Genomic DNA, 23,015 nt, shown 5'->3' on the forward strand with positions numbered 1-23,015 from the left:
GAGTGACGCATACAAGCATATTCATAAGTGCAGCTACGGCGGAAACAAAGCACGGTGTAAACCGTAAGTTTAAATTAAGTTTGGCAAGATTGCTTTTCTCCTGTACAACTATACGTTGCATTCTCAACAGTAAGCTTGCATGACTTGGTCATATTACAACCTGAGTGCTGAACTGACAACGTGGTATACAAAGAGAACTATAACAATCGTAATAAACGAACAATAAAACAGCGGAGAACCCGTGGATTAAATAAAAAGGCTGCTTCCTTGGCGAAGCAAGGAAAAAGGATGGCCTTATATGGCGTTCGTTTATAAAACAGCGGAGAAGCTGTGTAAAGACTGCTTCACAAAAAAACAGCAGAGCGCCTTATATGAGCAGGCAGTCAGCTAAAGAAGGGAATCAATAAATAACTATAATCGTAATAAATGAACAAAAAATACCGGAGAATCCACGGATTACATAAAGGAAATAGGTACCTGAACAGAAAAGTGAGTCTCAAATACCTACACAATAACTATAACAATCGTAATAAACGAACAATAAAACAATACAGAACCACTAAGCAAGGAGAAAGGACGGCCTTATATAGCGTTCGTTTATAAAACAGCGGACAGGCTGTGTAGAGGCAGCTTCACAAAAAAACAGATCCTTAACAAATTGTTATTGGTATATTTTCCCTCAATTTAAAAAGGTTTTCTTTTCTTCTTAATTAAAATTTAAAAGCAATACTTCACCGCTGCGAAGCGTGGGAATTTGGCTATATGCAGTGAGTGTGTACGCCTGATGAGCCCAGAATTAGGGCGAAACACATGTCGTGTAATCTTTGCATTATTTGACAGTAAACTATTGTCAACCATTCTATGATCTGCTTCTCACAACTGAGGGCACCGTGGCGGATGTTAGCTGACTTGCTGGCCAACCACAAGCGTTACCTGGTAGGTAACCACCCATACAATCAGATTGTGATTCAGACTACGAATGCTGTGAATGTAATTACCCCGATTTACATGCTGTCAAATAAATGAACCACACGCTGTGGCGCAATGTTAGGAGCTTTGCCTCTAGCGCTGACGTCCAATGTTCGATTCCCGTAAGGGAGTGCAGTGAGTGTGTACGCCTGATGAGCCCAGAATTAGGGTGAAACATGTGTCGCGTACTCTTTGCATTATTTGACAGTAAACTATTTTCAACCATTCTATGATCGGCTTCTCACAACTGAAGGCACCGTGGCGGATGTTAGCTGACTTGCTGGCCAACCATAAGCGTTACCTGGTAGATAACCACCCATACAATCAGATTGTGATTCAGACTACGAATGCCGTGAATATATTTATTTATATATATATATATATATATATGTAGATATGTATATATATATATATATATATATATATATATATATATATATATACAGTGGTGTGAAAAACTATTTGCCCCCTTCCTGATTTCTTATTCTTTTGCATGTTTGTCACACAAAATGTTTCTGATCATCAAACACATTTAACCATTAGTCAAATATAACACAAGTAAACACAAAATGCAGTTTGTAAATGGTGTTTTTTATTATTTAGGGAGAAAAAAAAATCCAAACCTACATGGCCCTGTGTGAAAAAGTAATTGCCCCCTGAACCTAATAACTGGTTGGGCCACCCTTAGCAGCAATAACTGCAATCAAGCGTTTGCGATAACTTGCAATGAGTCTTTTACAGCGCTCTGGAGGAATTTTGGCCCACTCATCTTTGCAAAATTGTTGTAATTCAGCTTTATTTGAGGGTTTTCTAGCATGAACCGCCTTTTTAAGGTCATGCCATAGCATCTCAATTGGATTCAGGTCAGGACTTTGACTAGGCCATTCCAAAGTCTTCATTTTGTTTTTCTTCAGCCATTCAGAGGTGGATTTGCTGGTGTGTTTTGGGTCATTGTCCTGTTGCAGCACCCAAGATCGCTTCAGCTTGAGTTGACGAACAGATGGCCGGACATTCTCCTTCAGGATTTTTTGGTAGACAGTAGAATTCATGGTTCCATCTATCACAGCAAGCCTTCCAGGTCCTGAAGCAGCAAAACAACCCCAGACCATCACACTACCACCACCATATTTTACTGTTGGTATGATGTTCTTTTTCTGAAATGCTGTGTTCCTTTTACGCCAGATGTAACGGGACATTTGCCTTCCAAAAAGCTCAACTTTTGACTCATCAGTCAACAAGGTATTTTCCCAAAAGCCTTGGCAATCATTGAGATGTTTCTTAGCAAAATTGAGACGAGCCCTAATGTTCGTTTTGCTTAACAGTGGTTTGCGTCTTGGAAATCTGCCATGCAGGCCGTTTTTGCCCAGTCTCTTTCTTATGGTGGAGTCGTGAACACTGACCTTAATTGAGGCAAGTGAGGCCTGCAGTTCTTTAGACGTTGTCCTGGGGTCTTTTGTGACCTCTCGGATGAGTCGTCTCTGCGCTCTTGGGGTAATTTTGGTCGGCCGGCCACTCCTGGGAAGGTTCACCACTGTTCCATGTTTTTGCCATTTGTGGATAACGGCTCTCACTGTGGTTCGCTGGAGTCCCAAAGCTTTAGAAATGGCTTTATAACCTTTACCAGACTGATAGATCTCAATTACTTCTGTTCTCATTTGTTCTTGAATTTCTTTGGATCTTGGCATGATGTCTAGCTTTTGAGGTGCTTTTGGTCTACTTCTCTGTGTCAGGCAGCTCCTATTTAAGTGATTTCTTGATTGAAACAGGTGTGGCAGTAATCAGGCCTGGGGGTGGCTACGGAAATTGAACTCAGGTGTGATACACCACAGTTAGGTTATTTTGTAACAAGGGGGCAATTACTTTTTCACACAGGGCCATGTAGGTTTGGATTTTTTTTCTCCCTAAATAATAAACACCATCATTTAAAAACTGCATTTTGTGTTTACTTGTATTATATTTGACTAATGGTTAAATGTGTTTGATGATCAGAAACATTTTGTGTGACAAACATGCAAAAGAATAAGAAATCAGGAAGGGGGCAAATAGTTTTTCACACCACTGTATATATATATATATGTGAATGTATGTATGTATGTATGTATATATGTATGTCTATATTTATATATATATATGTGCATATGTATATATATGTGTATATATATGTAAATATGTAAATTTGTATATGTATATATATGTATATGTGGATGTGTATATGTATGTATATATATGTATATCTGAGGTGGGTTGGCACTCTGCCCGGGATTGGTTCCTGCCTTGTGCCCTGTGTTGGCTGGGATTGGCTCCAGCAGACCCCTGTGACCCTGTGTTCGGATTCAGCGGGTTGGATAATGGATGGATGGATATATGTATATGTAGATATGTGTATATGTAGATATGTATATATATGTATATATTTATATGTATATATATATGTTTACATAACCTCTTTAACACACTACTTCTCCGCTGCGAAGCGCGGGTATTTTGCTAGTATATATATATATAGTTCCTGCGGTGGGTTGGCACCCTGCCCGGGATTGGTTCCTGCCTTGTGCCCTGTGTTGGCTGGGATTGGCCCCAGCAGACCCCTGTGACCCTGTGTTCGGATTCAGCGGGTTAGAAAATGGATGGATGGATGGATATATATATAGTATATTAATAATGCATATAATAAGTTTTGATAAACAAAAGAATGTGTTGCCAAAATGGAAAAGTTCAGCATGCTGCCTACGAGCCACCTTTATTTTTGGACCATGGCTCTGTGTGTTTCATTAGTGTGATGTAAAAATGTGATAATGCAAAACATATAGTCTTCTTTGTTTTGTTTATTTATTCCTTTTAAATTCTTGGGACGTTTTCTGTATTTACTTACTGAATAGTTCAGATAACACAACATTTTTAAGTCTAACAAATTACATTCAGGGTTGCAGGAGTCAGGATAGGAATGGTACCATGGCCATCTCTCTGACACACCAAAACTCATTTATAATCATATAGGGTGTTGCCACCAGGGGAACTGCAGCTCCCCAAACACCTGACACACTGGCTCGGACACAAGTGATTCAGTAACCAAATGCTTTTATTTTCTGCAGAACTCTTCCGGGAAGAGGTTCCCACACCACACAACAATACAGCAAATAGCACACAGCAATGCTATGTAATTCTTTTGTCTTCTCTCTCTGCTTTTTCCTCTGCTCTTCATGCAAGCTTTGTCCTCCTCCTCCTGACTCTGGCTCCCAGAGTTGAGGCAGGCAGCTGCTTTCAGAAAACTCGGAAATACTGTACTTGTCCCAACACTATGGCCCAGGAGCACTTCTGGGTAAGGCTGGAGCCCAACTAAATAGGGCTTGCTAGTCCCTTCTGCGCCCTCTGGTGGCACCCACAGAACCCAACAAAGCTGAGGCAACAAACTCTAATTCCGGAAATTATTACTCAGTGAAATAACAGAACAGCAAAATGACATTGAATATATTGTTCAGATTTAAACTTTAAGTCAGAGACTTCTAGATTGTCTAATTTGGGTTGCCAACAGGGAAAAGTAGTGTTTTTTTCCATGAAGAGGCTTATCCATGAGAATGAAAAGATTTGTTGTTTGGTGAAAGTGAAATCCAAATACGCTAGCGGTAGAGACGTGAAGTGATTGGCGCATAGCACAGGTTTGGGGGGGTTGGCAAGCAAAGCAAGCGGGGGCAGAGCCCCCTAGTTTTTCTAAAAATAAAAATTGATCTCTGTTGATTATTTTGATCACACCAAATTGATGTGCAGTGTCATAGCTATTGTATATTGCCAAAAGAACAATCCTGCAGCAAAACAGATAACCATGAGTGAGCACCAGGTTTTGAATTGTGCTCATTTTGAACAGGTAGGTTTTGGAATTAAATTGGTATTTTATAAATGTAAAAATGCTGAACCACTACAGCTGTTAAGAACTGGGAAATCTCTGTATTCTTGTTAGTGCAATTTCTTGCCTTAGATGCATGTTTAATATTTCAAAAGCTGATTTTACAAGCTTCATTTACATTTGTGTATTTATATTTTCTTTGCTTGAGTAAAAATTTCAGCAGAAAGGTAATGGGTCACTAAGAATCACAGTAGGATTGCTAAGGACTTCCTCTAGAAGCCATCACAATTCAGGTTGATAGGCCCATAATTTCACACACGTCTCCTGGTCTGCTGCTAATAACATCTAGCAGTTGCTCTCACTCAATTTGTCAACAGGCTGTGTGAAGAGGAATCTTAGAAATTCAAAGAAACACAGAGAGTGTCTGTGCTGCAGTCCATCTGAGCATATTTGAATACTCAAGTCTGTCATTAACAACAGCACTTGTGCAAAAGCAGAAAAAGAAAGAATCTTAACTGCTGCAGCCAACAGAGGCACACTTGACTTGGTAAATTCCCACGAGAGACCTGCTGGCTTCAGAGGAAGTGGGCCACAAAAATGGGATCCTGGTCAAAATACTACAAGTTCTAGCTGTACAATAAAGGGCAGATGAAGGATATTCATAAAGAGCTTATTTTCAAAAGACTCTGAAACTCCAAAACGCTCAAAGAGAGCATAGCATAAGAAACAAATGGATATGCCCAAAGACAATCTGACAGCTAACATAGTGCCAAAACAGATTCTGAAGAGAGTGGTCAAAAACAAAGCAGAGGTCAGAAATCCAATAATGCGATACTTAACGATAATAATCCGAAAAACACAAGAGAAGTCACTGACACCAAGAACAGACGAATAAACTGCATTGGACCATTTGTGTTTTTCCCAGCCTTTATAGGGATGGAGGCAGTTCAACACAGAAATAGACATGTGGTCCCACCTCTTGGGGAATCACCCACAAAGCACAAGGGAAGTAACAGAAAATGAATACACATATAGAAATATAACTATGCAACAATAAATAAATATAATATAAAATACTCAAAAGTAAACAAAAAAAAAACATTAAAAAGAACTTAAACAGAAAAACCATAAACATAAACAAGTAGAACCATGACAATTAGTTATACAAGATACCAAATAAAAGAAAATCTAAACATATGTTCTTTCAGAGAAGTGTTTCAGAAATTAAAGTATTTTACAATAAAATGCTGCTGTAATTCTTTTGTTTAAACAGTTCACCAAAACAGGTAGGGTTTATTATAAAAGATTATAATAACAATAAAGTCACACCTAAGACTCTTTTATGATCTTTTTCTAATAGTTTTAGTTTTGCTTTGTGCCTCCACCATAATATCATCTATGGGAGGGAGAGTGAATGCTTTAAATTCATCAAAAATTTCAATCTCCGGTTTTTGCCGGATCTCAATGTTTTAGGATCCCAATATCGAAAAACATTAATATCTCAATGATGGGTGTGTGTCTGTCTGTGTGTCACAGTTTATTGAGGATGGTGTAGAGCTAAAACGGCTGGACGGAAAAATATGAAACTCAAAACTTAAGCCTGTTATGAGATGACGATGTGTTGATTAGTTTTTGAGCCAAATCGTGCAAGAGAAAGAGGCACTCTAGAGGAACCCTCAAATAGTGTAATTCTGCAATTAAGTATGAATTCTTCTTGTCAATTGCTATTGTAATGACCTATTTTATGATCAGAAAGCTCAATATCAGAGAAGTAAATAATTACTGAAATCTTATAGAATGCTTTGGGTACCTTGGTTCCTAGGGCGCAAAGCCTACTGATGTCTAAATTTTTTATTCTCTTTTCCCTTGGCACTCACACATTCTTTCATTTTTTCCATATTTTTTTATTTCTAGAAGCATGGCACTGGTAGAAAATATTCTTCTCTATTTATGTCTCATTTATGGTATTCTGGATTATTACTGTTTGTCTCCATTTCATTAATTTGACTCTTTTTTTTCTCATATGTAACTGTCAAAATGCTTCCTGTATTCTCGGTGATAAAATGGCTACTCAGACAAAAAAAAAATCTAAATTTTAATGAGTAATATCTTTAATTTTTAACAATGTGCATTAATTGACTAAACTTGTCTATCAATTTTATTCAGTGTATATAGTATTTTGGCAATTTAAGATCATTTATGAATATTTTTAGAAGTATAGTTTCATATTAATTTGCAAATTATCTATCTTTTCAAATTTGTAATATGATACAAACTTAACTTGAGGGCTACTAGCAAAAACATGTATTTGATTTCTAACGCAGTGTTTGCAACCAAGTGGCACAGTGGTTAGCCCTGCTGCCTCACAGCTTCAAGAGACTGGATTTAAATTCTAGCACATTTACCACTTAAGTAGGGTTCACATGTTTTCCCTGCATTTGTGTAACTTTTTTTTGTGCTGGTTCCTGTCACTCTAAAATGCCTAAACCTGTTTAAAAATGGGTGGAAGAATACATACTATATGCACCCTCTTTTTTCAGCACCTGGAATCAATGCCTTAGAGAGGTTTCATTGGCTGTCCAGATTAAATCAAACAAGTTATTGGCTCCCCTTGGAATCTACAACTGTCCTATGTTCTTGGGCATTGCTTCTGATTGGATGGGTGGTGGATCCTTACACTCACTCCTGTATGAGGTAAGAACATCATAGTTTTAATATATATGTGTGTGTACTATAGCAGAACATTTGATATTTGCATGAAACTGTAAGGGTGGCACGGTGGCGCAGTGGGTAGTGCTGCTGCCTTGCAGTTGGGAGACCTGGGGACCTGGTTTGCTTCCCGGGTCCTCCCTGCATGGAGTTTGCATGTTCTCCCCGTGTCTGCGTGGGTTTCCTCCGGGTACTCCGGTTTCCTCCCACAGTCCAAAGACATGCAGGTTAGGTGGATTGGCGATTTTAAATTGGCCCTAGTGTGTGCTTGGTGTGTGGGTGTGTATGTGTGTGTCCTGCGGTGGGTTGGCACCCTGCCCGGGATTGGTTCCTGCCTTGTGCCCTGTGTTGGCTGAGATTGGCTCCAGCAGACGCCCGTGACCCTGTGTTTGGATTCAGCAGGTTGGAAAATGGATGGATGGATGGATGAAACTGTAAATTACAGTAATCCCTTGCTTCGCCTTTCGCGGCTTCACTCTATCGCAGATTTTATATGTAAGCATATTTAAATATATATCGCAGATTTTTTGCTGGTTTGCGGATTTCTGCGGACAATGGGTCTTTTAATTTCTGGTACATGCTTCCTCAGTTGGTTTGCCCAGTTGATTTCATACAAGGGACGCTATTGGCAGATGGCTGAGAAGCTACCCAACTTACTTTTCTCTCTCTCTCTCTTGCGCTGACATTCTCTGATCCTGACGTAGGGGGTGTGAGCAGGGGGGCTGTTCTCACACCTAGACGATACGGACGCTCGTCTAAAAATGCTGAAAGATTATCTTCATGTTGCTCCCTTCTGTACAGCTGCTTCGTGAAGCAACATGCTGCACGGTGCTTCGCCTACTTAAAAGCTCGAAGGACACGTATTGATTTTTGATTGTTTGTTTTTCTCTGTCTCTCTCACTCTCTCATTCTCTGCTCCTGACGGAGGGGGGTGTGAGCTGCCGCCTTCAACAGCTTTGTCCGGCGGTGCTTCGCATACTTACAAGCCAAACAGCCCTATTGATTTGTTTGGTTTTCTCTCTCTCTTTCTGAAATTCTGTGCTCCTGACGCGCACTCCTTTGAAGAGGAAGATATGTTTGCATTCTTTAAATTGTGAGACGGAACTGTCATCTCTGTCTTGTCATGGAGCACAGTTTAAACTTTTGAAAAAGAGACAAATGTTTGTTTGCAGTGTTTGAATAACGTTCCTGTCTCTCTACAACCTCCTGTGTTTCTGTGCAAATCTGTGACCCAAGCATGACAATATAAAAATAACCATATAAGCATATGGTTTGTACTTCGCGGATTTTCACCTTTCGCAGGGGGGTTCTGGAACGCAACCCCCGCGATGGAGGAGGGATTATACTGTATGTGAAGGTGAATAAGGAGGAGCTGTAGTTTGCACAAAACAGCTAACCTCAGGTTTCCCAGTTTTGCTTAATGTTAATATTACAAAGCCTTACTTTGTGGAGTTTTAAAAATGTACGTCATAACACTTTAGACATTTAATTACTTGTTTCTATTATTGCAGCATCTTGTCTATCCTGAGTTGCCTTTTCCTCTGCTTCTCAGAATATTTTTGGAAGTGGCTGAAGGGTTACATCACTTGCATAGCTTAAGTCCTCCCCTTGTTCATCAGGCACTAAAACCAACTAATGTATTACTTGACATGAAGTTTCATGCAAAGGTAAGCACGAAAGGAATTTGCAAATCTACGGTAACAACCAAGACTATATTAAAACCATTTTTTGTAAACGATGTTGTGCTGCCAGGCAACATCAATTATCAGGGTACGTCCAGTGCTTATTGCCAGTGGTATCTGGATCTTTAGTACTTGAGCTCAGTACTACAATGCAATAGATAATTCAGTATTGTCTGCTGAATCTTTACTCATTCTGCCTTACACATGGATATCTAAATCCTCACATATGAGTGATTTCATTAGAATGCAACAATCAATTTTCAAAACAAACAAGTTATAAACCAATATCATATTGTGTTATGTTTTTATGTATTATTTATACATTTATTTATGTATCATTTATATTAGTACAGTAATCCAATGTCATGCAGTATTATGTTTTAAAAATTGGATCTCAGATTATCATTGTTCTTCTTAATGAACCATAAAACACTGAGGCTCTTGGATGAAATAGTATATAACATTCCAGGAAACAATAATAAAAAGTGATATTAGTAAAGAACACTACAGTTGCTACATTTCTTTAATCTTGACTGTTGCCATATCATTCAGTTAATCAAATGTTATCAGTTTGTTAAATTTACATATGAGTCAAAATTAATTGTACTATCATACAACACAAAACGGCATTCAAATCACCTTCATTTTATAGTCAAAGTGGTAGCAAAGAACCTAAAACAACACAATCATTAATTTAAGAAATAATACTGTAGTAATAGTTTTGAGCAGGAGTGTGAAATCCTCTGGAGACAAGCAGAGCTCTTTGTAAGCTCATGATGGTGTTTTTAAATGTGTCGTGTAATGGCTAAAGTATTCAAATCAGATCATGTAAACATTACACCATTCCAAAATGCATTATCACTAAAAGAAAGATATTCTTTGTTGTCTTTCAATTATAGTAGTGTGTAACACATTTTATATATGGTTTAATGTTTTTATTTTGTCATTCATGCACAAGAAACCACAACATTTGTACTCTCCATTGTATCCACGGGGGAAAAAAAATATAGAAACGTACAAAAATGAAATTTAGACATTCATATTTATCATAATAAAATAAACTCCTCTACTACAGATGGCTGATGAATGAATACAATTGTTAAGCAGATCAACAAGACTGGTAAAAGACAACAGTCAAACAAGACATAGTAAAATCAAATATCAGAAAAAAATAAGATTTACACATAAGCTTTAGATGGATTTTGAAACATCAATGTTTAAAAAAATGCTTTTTGCTTCTCACAGTTTCAAAGACCTCACCTGGGCTTATGCACCCTGCTCATGTAGACTCTATATACTGTCTAATAGGTTGTATGGCACTGGGGAAAATAATTCCAGGGTTGGGTTCCATGGATCTTGAAGAAAATTCTCTTTACTGATTACTTATGGTATCCAAAGCATATTATGTGCTATCATCTACTGTTAAATTCTGCTCTGTACTTGTAATATTTTCATTTTTATACTGTACTGAGGATTACATACTTGTATTCTGTTCTGTGTATTGTGTTGACCCCCTTCTTTTTGACACCTACTGTACACCCAACATACCTGGAAAGGGGTCTCTCTTTGAATTGCCTTTCTCAAGGTTTCTTCCATTTTTTCCCTACAAGGGTTTTTTTTTGGGAGTTTTTTGTTGTCTTCTTAGAGAGTCAAGGCTGGGGGGCTGTCAAGAGGCAGGGCCTGTTAAAGCCCATTGCAGCACAATACAAAAATAAATTGTATTGTATGCGCAGCATGTAAGAGGTGGTCGTCTTCAGTTAATCTTTGTTACCATGTGGCACACATGATCTGTAAGTTCCGCTGCCTGTTTAATAGCCTGCTGGAGTTTCCTTAAATTTAGATTTTTAAGGTCACTTAATTGGGCAGTGGAATTATGGTAATAATCATCCTAAAATAAAGGGACAGCTAAAAGTACCCGCCTTGTATGAACACTTTGGGTTTATGAAGGAGGAATAAAGGCACATTACATTTAGGGTAGATTCATTTGTTCCAGGAGGGAAATTTAGTTTTGTTACAGAAGCACCAAAAATATTATAGCAAACAAACAACAGCGACTCTCCTGAAATACAAACAAGGGATTATACAAAAAGACAACAATTTCTGACTTATAAAGGCATGTTGCTGTATATATAAAGGTATAGTGTTTCTTGATGCCCTTAAGCTGAATATTTTGAAAGTACATACAGTATTGATGTGTCAGAAAGTGGATGTGAAGCATTGTTCATAATAACCAATACAATTTAGTTTATTATTAACATGGGAGTTCCTAGTTAAACCCTTTTTTGACATCATAAACAGCATATTAACCACTATTAGCATAAGTACATTGTGCTTGCAAGAGCGGGTCTGAACAATCCAGTTGCCTAACTGGATGTTAATTTGATGTTGATTTATAGCCTTGCTGTGATGTTATAGCAGAGGTTTTGACGTCATATAGAAATATCGTTGATGTTATACATAGTATTTTGAATTCAAAATGCTTAATTTGTTTGCCTTCCTTTTATTTTTTAAACTACATATTTTTCGCTCCATAAGACGCACCTGACCATAAGACGCACCTGACCATAAGACGCACCTACGTTTAGAGAAGGAAAACAAGAAAAAAAATATTCTGAACCAAATGGTGTACTAATATATTTAATAAAATATAGCAGAATAATATTTCAACCATGTAAAGTCAACAGCGGTATTAAGAACCATCATCACTGTCATTAACAAATCTTAAATCATTCTTGAGTCAGATTGAAGACTTAAGCGCCAGGTTAAGTGAAAAATTAAGGAAAACGTACAAAGTAATTGCAACACAAACACTGACTTCATCAGTTTTAACGTGAAAATATGCCGCCAAAAGAAGAGTGGTCAACATACAGAGAAAGGGTAGGAAAACTAGGAATGCTCAAGTCAAGTGTATTTGTGCAGTGTGCCATTACTGTCTAGTAATATATAAAATCCAATGTCTGTATGTCTGTCCGCTTTTCACTTAACAGATTTATTTCGGGTTTTTTTCTATAACTTTCTTGAAAATTCCGGTTGATTTTGTGACTTCTCTCATTTCGCTATGTATCATAGTTTGCTTGTGGTAGCGATTTATTTGAGCAAATCCAGGCTGAGGGGAGGGGCCTTCCTCACTCACTCGCCAGCTTCGAGGCGTGTTCCTTAACTTAATTGAATTCAACTTTGTTTGATATTTAAAATAAAGTGTTACTTAGGTCTTGATGAGTTTGAGTCCGGTTATTCTCTTAAGTGTATGCCACATTGAAAAGACAGACTGCAACTCAGCCTGTGGATCATGATTTTGTGTTAAAAGGTTTGTGATATGATTATTTTTGGAAAGATCACCTACCCCTAATTTGACTAATCAAGTTTTCAAATTTATGTAGGATTCATTAACCCTTTGGCGAGCTACTTGGAAAGGGGTTGCGAGCTACCGGTAGCTCGCAAGTGACGTGTAGTGACGTGTTGGAGACCCCTGCCTTAAATGGACACTTTTTTAAAAGACACTGGGTACATGAGCACTGCACGGCTCTCTGCACTCTTCCAGGTCATGGGTAGAGGTGGATGGCAACTGACCAGACGCCCTGAGATTCAGAAGTAAAGTGGGACATTTAAGCGTCCCCAGGAGTTTCTCATGGGCCTACCACTTCCTCTTCTAACAGCTGTCGCTACTGCTGACAGGTCAGGTAATACACATCACGGTCTGCGACGCAATATTTGCTCCGTAAGACGCACAGACATTTCCACCCACTTTTGGGGAAAAAAAGTGCGTCTTATGAAGCGAAAAATATGGAGCTTTAATAAACACAAAGATCAAAATCCTGGGAATATAAGCATAAAACAGGCACCGTATTGCTCACAATTTGCAAGAGCATAGTTAAAAACACTGTGGTGGGCTGGTGCCCTGCCTGGGATTTGTTTCCTGTTTTGCGCCCTGTGTTGGCTGGGATTGGCTCCAGCAGACCCCCATGACCCTGTAGTTAGGATAGAGCGGGTTGGATAATGGATGGATGGATGGATAGTTAAAAACAGACAGGAAGTCTAGCAGGCAAAGTTCAAAGCAGGAACAAATTAAAAGTATAAGCCAAGTCCAAAAACAAACACACACCTCAAAATACTGAGAAATTAAAAATTATTTTCACAAAATCTTTAATGTGCAATGATAGTGTAAAGACTGAAGACAAGCTAAAACAAACACCTGTGCTACAGATAACTGCTTAGTGATTCCTACTGCTTAGTAGCATAACAGAATTGGCAAAAGACAACAGTCAAAGGAGACATGAGGGGTGAGGACCCAAGCATGCCTTGAAAAGCACCAAAAGTACTGGAAAGAAACCCCCTTCATCAGCCAGCTCCTTTAAAATTTGAAAGCGATGTTTGTCCCAGCATTACATTGAATTTAATTAACTGGTAACTTGGACTTTTACTTACAGGTATGTGACTTTGGCCTATCACATTGGAGAAGATTAAATGTCTCAGATGAGAGAAATGTACTCTGCACCAGAGACCAAGTATACTTGTCACCACAGATCCACAAAGGACAGGCACCATCCGTTAAGGATGATGTTTACAGGTGAGTTTCTTAGATTCAGAAAGGACTGCCAATGAACGTTGCTTTAACTGGATATAGAACAGCGTATCTTTTTAAAGTTACTAAATCATTCTGCTTCACATGTCTGCCCTTACCAGTCTTTTTATTGTTATGTAAATGTTTGCAACTTTAGGAATTCCTACATAGTCACAAGCAGGTCATGATACTTTCATTTTAGTTGTTTGGCTTATGGCCAGAATGTTAACTTTACAAACAGGATGTCTGCTTAGTTAATTAATGGCCTAATGTTGTGTTTGGGAATTTCTGTCTTTTTTCACATCCAGATTAGTTGAGTATTGTTATATTTTTTGACTGTTATTAGAAGTCACGGAACTTGGGGTCACTAAGTCACACAAATTGGCAAGTAACTCAGAGAAGAAAAAAAGAGATGAATTAGTCTTGCATGCAGCTTGATCAGCTAAAGTATGATCTCCTGCTAGGGTATTTATGTCAGATGTTTATCGGATATGACATATGACTGTAGTTATAAAGAAATTTTAACAGTCATAATTTTATTAATTAATCCAAAGTTTTAAGCAATATGCAGAAGCTTTTGTTCCCATATATTAATACAGTCTGTGAGCTGTAAATCTTGCAAAACACCAAAAATAAAAATAAAAGGATATTCACAATTTATTTTGACCTTCAAAAACATCTTTAATAAATCTTCAGGGTTAGATAACGCTGCATAAGCAGCAGCTCTGAAGACAGGCAAAGAGAAACAGGATTGCAGTGACACTCTACTGTATATCACAATAACTTGGCTTGTTTTCTGTGAAAAGATTTACAGTATTTCTTTAGAGTAGTTCTACATTCTCCTATGCATATTTTGTGTATGCGGATATAAGTTTGCATTGTACACACTGAGAAGATAAGTTTAAAAAAATTGACAAACATGTTTTACAAGACGAAGAGACTTTAATAAGACACTTTTTTCTCTGCATATGGAAAAAAAGTTGAAATTATTTTTTTCCAAAATTTGAAATTCTTAAAACAAGTTTGAGCCTTGACAGTAGTATAGTCATTTTGCCTTTGCTTAACAGAGATTTAGTGCAGTATGTCAAGGGACTGGACTTTAGCACAGTACATAAAATAAATTTAGCATTACAGGATAATCGGGCTCTTTCACAGGTGTCAGGCATTGCCTTTTTAAAAATACATTACATATACATAAATGGATAGACATAGTAGCATATTAGATAGCTATACTCACACCAGGGATTAAACTTCACCTGTCAGTCTAACCACTATCAGCACGGTGTTTGCATGATCCAGTCTCCATGTGGGTAATGTAAGATATGTAATGTATGTAATATGTAATGGGAAATAAAATATTTATACAATGTCAAAAACTCAGAACTTGACTCTGAAAGTAACAGACACAAATATAACTCGCAAAACTTGTGTTATATTCTTGTTCCAGTTATGGTTTGATTGTTTGGGAGACCGTTAGAAGAAGAATTCCATTTGAAGGTAGGTTTTTTTTTTAAACTAATTGGAATTAATATCGTAATAAAGTATTTCAGTTTCAGCATAAAAACAATCAAATATACAAACATTTAGGGTTTTACGTCTGTATAAAAATGAAAAGAACACTAAGAGTCAAGCATCATGAATAATTTTCTTGAGAATCATTAAACTTCACTCATCCATGCTGTACAGTTCAGGCTTAGTGAAGAATTTATTTGAAAAGAATATCTGGGATGATTGCTTTTTCAATGTTTCCTTCTTAAAGTTATTAATTCTAAATACTTGCTGGCATAAAACTCTTTTTACACACAGCTATAAACCTCAGATTTGTCTAAAATTAACAATAAGGTTGAAAGCAATCAGGGTAGTGCACATAAAACTGCATTCTGTTAAATAGTTGTTTATTCGTATGTACCCAACTGAAGCAGATCGCTCTTTCCTTAACACATTTTGAAAAGGATGCTCAGTAAATTTCTAAATATATTTTATTTTGTGAACTAACCAGAATATATCATAGTAGACTGGCAGTGTTCCAGTAAAGATTCCAATGTCTAGATTTATTTTTTGTGAGATTGGTAAACCAAGGTGACAGCTTAGTTCAATTTTTAATTCAGTTTTGTTCTCTGAGTGCATTTGCCTCTGTTAGTCTGCATACAACTCTACACAAACATGCCCATTTTTATTTCATGTGTTTTTAACTTTCACAAAGGCAATGCTTGTGGCTTTGTTTCATCCTTTCCTATTTTCTTCATACAAAGGATTTATCAAAGCATTGTAGTGGTACCAAATCCTAGGTTTGAGTTTTTAATAACCTCATGTTTTTAGGTATTCTTGAGTGCAGTTTGGATAGATACCCGTCTGGGTGTGTATCTCTCTTTCCATGTTTACAGTATATACATGATTTTATGTGTTTGAGGTACTGTATATGTAAGACATGAACATAATAAATAATTGTGATTACATGTGTCACTCTTAGTACAGTTCTGAAGTGCAAAAACCCTGTCGATTGTGAACAAAATCAGTTAACAGTAACTTAATCTTTACTGAAAATAGTAGTGCTTCAGATAAATGTGGTAAGAACATGTCTTAGGTAAAGAGATATTAACACAGCATGGTATGGAAAAAGTGGCATGTCTTTCTCAGTTCTACAAATCATAACCATCACTTTGCTATCAAAGTACTTGTCAACAATACAGGATGCATCTTGGAAGATCCCTTGGTTAATGAATTACTAAAATTGTAGCCTTAATTTTACAACCGAGACATAAAAATGTACATTTTACATCCTTCTGTAAAATGTGAAGATTGCAGTATTCTCATAAAGTTAAGGGTGCAGTTAGGCACACGCCAAGTGGATTTAGATAATTCAATACTAAGCCTTAAGGAAAACATTTATGTTCAAAAAGTGTGAAAGAAATGGTGTTTTTTTTTGCTTTCTATGCACAAAGCCTGTTGTCTGCCCACAGTGACACAAGCTGTGCAATACTAATAATGCTGCAGTCACATAATAGATGGGGAGGGAGGGCAAACGAAAAGAAAAGATAGAGCTTGGTTAGTTGTGCAAGCGATGTTGTGATCCTTGTGCATTTTGGCTGTTTTACTGTGTTTTTTGCCTTCTTGTGTATGACCTTCTTCCTATTTAATTTTGAGTACTCTCGGATTGAGGACCAAAGTAATAGTACTTGTTTATATCATGCTTGTCATGTTTCTCATTCTGTTGGCTCATCCTGATGTTCTTTTTCACAATGTCATTCATAGCCTGCCAAGCTCATCTGGGTGCCATCTTACTTGGTGTTCTTACAGTACAGAATTTGAATGTGGATGAGAAGAAAACAAAACATACACATTAAAATGTATTCTATATATAAATACAAGGCCAAGCTAATTATGACTTAATTAATTACTTAATTTTACCACTTTATTAACTTTTCAAAACTTAGCTCATCTCTGTCCATGCATGATCCAGAGAAATTGGTTCATGCTTTCATATCATCTTGGTTTGCTGGTCTCTCACTAAACACCATTCCGGTTACATTTTCTTATAAAAACATGTAAAAAGATTCATAGAACATCAGCTCTATCATCCTAACATCAAACACCTATAAAGTACATCATCTATTTAAGGATCTCCTCATTGTTTAAGAATGTTTTAAAGACTTTGCTATGTAGACATGCTCATTACCCATATAGCACATCTCCTGGATCGTCAAACTTTATGGTCATTTCTGAGAAACGTTTTCATAGAATGGGCAACTGTGTTCTTCTGGTTCCCAACCATAGAGAAAAAAATCAGAAAACAGTGCAAAATTGGTTTCTTTTAAAAGAACTTTAAAGAATAATATTTACTGCTTTATATTTGGATGTCCACAGTAATTAATAGTCACCCATGACACTGCAATGTTTATTGTTGTTTTAATCTGTTTTCTCATACAATTCAACCAAATCTTATTTATGCTTAACATTTTAATGACATTTTTATCATGATGAAGCTTCTGCATCTACCTCTTTTTTCAGAAGTGCTATATAAATATAGGCTATTATTATTATTTTCTACTGGTATCTAAAAATAGCAAGATAAACAATTTTCTCAAACAATGACTGAAAAACATCAAAGAGGCACTGACTTTCATACTTTCCGGGAGAGACAATAACAAATACAGGGATCACTCAGAACATGATGTTCTGTTACCTGGACTAAGTAGCTGATGGCAATCAAGCTTGTCAGACTTGTTCTGTTATTTTGTTGCTTTGTTATTAAGTATTTTTAACTTTGAAGTATACTTAAAAAGATTACTTTGCATTATGTAATTTTACCTTAAAAGATATAATTACAAAAATGACTCACTGCTTACAGTTCTTTGAAACTTTCCCTTTTTTGTGCTGGTGATCTTTCTCTTCTTAGATATCTGCCAACCCCAAGAACTAGTTTCATATGTCTTAAGAGGAATTCGACCAAGTACAGGAGAAGATTTCATATCTGCTTCTGTACCACATCGGAATATATTGGTCCATCTTATTACTCGTTGCTGGAGCCCTGATAAAGACTCCCGCCCAGAGGTCAGAGGTAAGCCTGTCATAGTCTGCCCTTTGCACATGGTTGTTGATATCTTAAGAGTCATATGTGAACCCCATGTTTTTTAAGAAAGTATGGATAAAGCGTGAATGCATATTATATGACACAGAACATATACCCATCATCACCCCCAGTACACCCCACTTAGTCACACAGGGCCAACACAGAGTTGCCACTTAAAAAAAACCATACCTTTGGCATACTGTAAGGTAACTGGCTGAAAAATGCAGAAGAACATGAGGAATTGTGCAAATTCAACAGTATAGTAGTGTCTGGATCAGAATTCAAAGCAAAGAATCTAGAACATCACTAAAGGCAATAGAATGAATTACTGTATTGTCATGTCATCCTATATTATTTATATTATAGTGGATATAAACAGCACACCCTTTTTGAAATTTCAACATTTCTTGATATAAAAAATAAAATCAAGACAGACCTTTCTTCACCATTAAGATCTTCAAACCAACAATATTTATGTGAAAAACACATGGACAATTTTTAGGAAAAATAATTCAAAGTAAAACTTTCTATGCCTTCATTGCCTGAGTGTGTACATTCTTTCTGAAGGGGTATTAACGTGTTCCTGTCACTGAAAAATATGCTAAACTAGACAGATGGAAACAGCACTTCCACAAGACCCTCAACCGCCAGACCCATAAGCTAATATCCCTGAGGTGAAAGTGGACCTTGATATTAACTTGGGAAAGATCACGATACAAGAAGTAAAGAAGCTACACAAAAGTTAAAAGAATGAGGAAGTCTATGCATAGCTGCTTAAGCTGAAGTCTAGGTGATTTTAGGAAACATACCAAAGAAACTAGTCAGCATCATTTAGTCATTATACAAGAATTTCAATTGTAGAGTCATTCATAAGAACAAGCTAAAAGAATCATTCATGTTGAAAGTCGGTATGTAGCAAAGCTTGGCTATTGACTGGGTTATACACAGCATCACTAGTGGAAGAAGATAGGGGGATATAGTACAGTAGTCTCCCGCTTAAGTACGCAACTTGAACCTGTGAAGTTTGTGCGTACTTAGCCGGTAGGTGCGTACTTTAGGTTGGCCACTCCCAAACGCAACTTGAACCTGCGAAGTTTGAGCATACTTAGCTGCCACTCCCAAATAGCTTGCATTTCGCTACGATGTCAAAGAAACCAAACGGCAAGCGTCTCAATGAGTCTCAACGCTGCAAAATCATCTCGAAACTAAGCAAAACGTCTGCTCCCAGTAAGAGGATCATAGCATGTTCTCGACATCGAGGATCAGCTGCTCTGAAGTTCAAATTGAAGCTGATGATACATTCGATGATCTTAAGAAATCGTTTGAATCATTTCAGAGCAAGATTCGGGCTGTTTCCCTCAAAGCCAAATGCAAGAAACTTCAAAACCTTCGTCAAATGACGATTCATGACATGTTTAACTAATAAATCTTGAACCCAGAATTTTAGGGAAAATATGCGTACTTAACCGGGATGCGTACTTAAACGGGTGCGTACTTAAGGCTACTGTATACATTTAACACAGTGCTAGGAGACTTGGATTATGCAGACAATATTGTACTGCTATCAAGCAGGGACCAAGACACCCAGCAGAAGACTGAAAATCTGGCTGAAACAGCAATTACTATAGGCCTTAAGGTTAATATGGAGAAAACCATGTAATGAGGAAGAACACCTGAGTGGAAAATCCAATTATAGTGAATGCTCAACACTGGAAGAGGTAGAAAGGTTACTATAAATGGTAACTGTAAACTAGAAATTAACAACAGAATTAGCAGAGAAAATCAAGCCTTTGCCATCCAGATGAACATCTGGAGATCCAACAACCTGAGTTTCCACATTAGAATAAGGATATTTAAGAATTACAGTATGTCTGCACTATCTTTCTGTATTGCATAGAATGGCAGAAGACCACCAACTCTATTGAAGAAAACTGGAAATCTGGCCAAATACCATCTCAAATGATGACCTCTAAAGCAGGACAGGAACTGAACCATCTCAGAGATCGTACAGTTCATGTACAGGTTATGTCTGCCGAATATCATCCAAATCCCTCTGAAGGACAAACCTCTGTTGGACACCACAAGGGAAAAGAAACCATGTCAGACCTAAAGAAACCTGGCACAGAAAGGTAGCAAAAGAACTCGAAAACCAAGGCCTGACTCTCCTGCCAGCTCTCACTGCAGCAGCCAATAAAGATAAGTGACACTCACTATCAAATCAAGCACCAGACAGCACGAACAGGAATGAAACTGTGCGGAGGAGGTGACTATAGACTTCAGAAGGGTTGAATGAGGTTGGGTGCCTATTGACATTATTGATGTTGCTATGGAAAAACAGAGAATCTCTTGTGATTCCTCATTGTCACCTATTGTACTTTGTTAAGAAGGGTCATCAGTGCCTTTGTTTTTTGAGAAGGCTGAAGAAAATCAATCTGTCTCCCTGGAATCTTACCAACTACTAGAGATGCATATTAAAGGTCATACTAACTAAATGATTAGTATCACAATTTCGTCTGGCTATTGCACTATGTCAAATCGTAAGATCCTGCTGCAGGCCATCTGAAGCACAAAGTTCATCTTTGGAGCTAAGCTTCTATTTAATGGGACATTTATAAAAAGAGATATCACTGCTCCCTGCTGGCTATAATAACCATATAGAAATCATTCTTAACAGCCTGGAACTTTTTAATAAACACAAGATAATCTCTTCCACTCATCTCCAAACATTTCCAGATTCTTTAATAAATGTTTACAACAATTAACAGACTTACAAGGAATACTCAAGATGTTTGTAGCACCTAATTCCTTAATCACATAGCCATTCAGCTTGCCAGATTTCAGCAGATTTCTGGTCATTTTATAATATGTCTAAAGTTCCTTCTTAGTACATCCCAAGCCAATCAGCTCTGTATAAAATATAAATCAGCTGCAATATTCTGAAATTATTTCAAGTTCTTCAAAGCACTGAAGCACTCATCTCAGGAAAAGCTTCATTTATGAGGGGCATTCAGTTATAAAAAGGCATTTTCGTGCTCTGTTCTTATAAAGAGTGCAAGGTAGACATGACTCTTTGGACAAACACATGCATGTTTGAACTTCTCGTGAGTAATACTAGCAGCTCTTTCCTGTCAGTTGTAATCAACATGTCGGAGCAGGAGGTACACAGCAGTGTTGCGCAGTGAATTATTACATTTTTGACAAATGAAGGAGTCATTCCATATCAGATTTATTTAAGACTTAAAAATCATTTTGGGGATGAGTGTCTTTCTCAGTCTGGAGTGTATGATCAGTGCAAGTCATTCAGAGAGGAACTATCATCAGTCCACTTCAGTCCAGTTAAGGAATTTTTAGGAGGGAAGAAATTCAAGTCAAATGAAGAGGTTATTGACTCTGTGCAAGAATGGTCAACATGCAATCAAAAGACTTCTACTCTTCTGAGATTAAAAGGCTTCCTGATAGCTGGAACAAGTGTATTGCAGTGGCAGAAGACTAAAAGAAAAATAGTGTGTAAGTTGTTTCATTGTATTAAATAAATTAAATGTAGGTCATAAATTTCTGTTTATATTTGAATGCCCCTTGTACTTTGATTTATGCATCTCTCTTTGGTATTCACAGTTTGGTGTCTTTTCATATGATACATTTTGTCTGAAAAGTTACAATCAAACTGAAGAAATATGTCTTCTTGAATGCATTTCTTCTCTTGAAGGGTGACCCTAAAATTTTTTTACAGTAAATGTGTCTTTACTTTTTCATGTACTTTCTGTGGACAGTTGTTTCTGTTAATTCTGTTATATACTGAATGTGTCCAGAGCTGGGGATTCCAATGTGCACAAGTCCCAATACTTTCCAAATGCACATCCAAAAATACCCATTAGAGAAGGATATCTCCATGAAACTGTGGCTAGTAATAACAGCAAACACAGGATCTTTATAAAATAAAAGATTTACTCTTAACACAGTGCTCAATAACAAAAGCAAGCTCCGTGGAACAAAAAAAGACTATAGGAATTGCCTGAAATTAAGGCAATCCAAATCGAAGAAGGATCCAATTAACACAGAAATCCAAGGCAAGGTCAAAAACAGTGCAAACATAAAATAATCGGTTTACGACTGCATAAAATAAAGACATCCCAGTGAGGTATATGCATGACCAGCACTGTTCTTAGTATGTTGCACTATGTACAAAGGACAGAACACATACAGTCACAGGAAAAAGTCTGGGAAACCCTCTTAATTCTTTGGATTTTTGTTTATCATTGGCTGAGTTTTCAAAGTAGCAACCTCCTTTTAATATGACATGCCTTATGGAAACAGTAGTATTTCAGCAGTGACATTAAGTTTATTGGATTAACAGAAAATATGCAATATGCATCATAACAAAATTAGACAGGTGCATAAATTTGTGCACCCCAACAGAGATATTACATCAATACTTAGTTGAGCCTCCTTTTGCAAATATAACAGCCTCTAGATGCCTCCTATAGCCTTTGATAAGTGTCTGGATTCTGGTTGGAGGTATTTTTGACCATTCTTCCATACACAATCTCTCCAGTTCAGTTAAATTTGATGGCTGCCAAGCATGGACAGCCTGCTTCAAATCATCCCATAGATTTTCGATGATATTCAAGTCAGGGGACTGTGACGGCCATTCCAGAACATTGTACAGTGGAACCTCGGTTCACG

The 23,015-nt window shown here is 37.3% G+C and overlaps 1 protein-coding gene across 1 annotated transcript in view; it reads left to right on the forward strand.

Moving 5' to 3' along the window:
• si:dkey-181f22.4 (receptor-interacting serine/threonine-protein kinase 2) overlaps window positions 1–23,015 on the forward strand; it is a 71,263-nt gene that overhangs the window by 30,923 nt on the left and 17,325 nt on the right. Inside the window, exons 3-7 of the mRNA XM_028809700.2 lie at window positions 7,351–7,504; window positions 9,031–9,186; window positions 13,629–13,768; window positions 15,210–15,259; window positions 18,159–18,320. Of these exons, the coding sequence (XP_028665533.2) occupies window positions 7,351–7,504; window positions 9,031–9,186; window positions 13,629–13,768; window positions 15,210–15,259; window positions 18,159–18,320 (662 nt within the window). The remainder of the gene's footprint in view (window positions 1–7,350; window positions 7,505–9,030; window positions 9,187–13,628; window positions 13,769–15,209; window positions 15,260–18,158; window positions 18,321–23,015) is intronic.

The sequence above is a fragment of the Erpetoichthys calabaricus genome, chromosome 9, assembly GCF_900747795.2.
Source record: "Erpetoichthys calabaricus chromosome 9, fErpCal1.3, whole genome shotgun sequence".
Taxonomy (NCBI): Eukaryota; Metazoa; Chordata; class Cladistia; order Polypteriformes; family Polypteridae; genus Erpetoichthys; species Erpetoichthys calabaricus.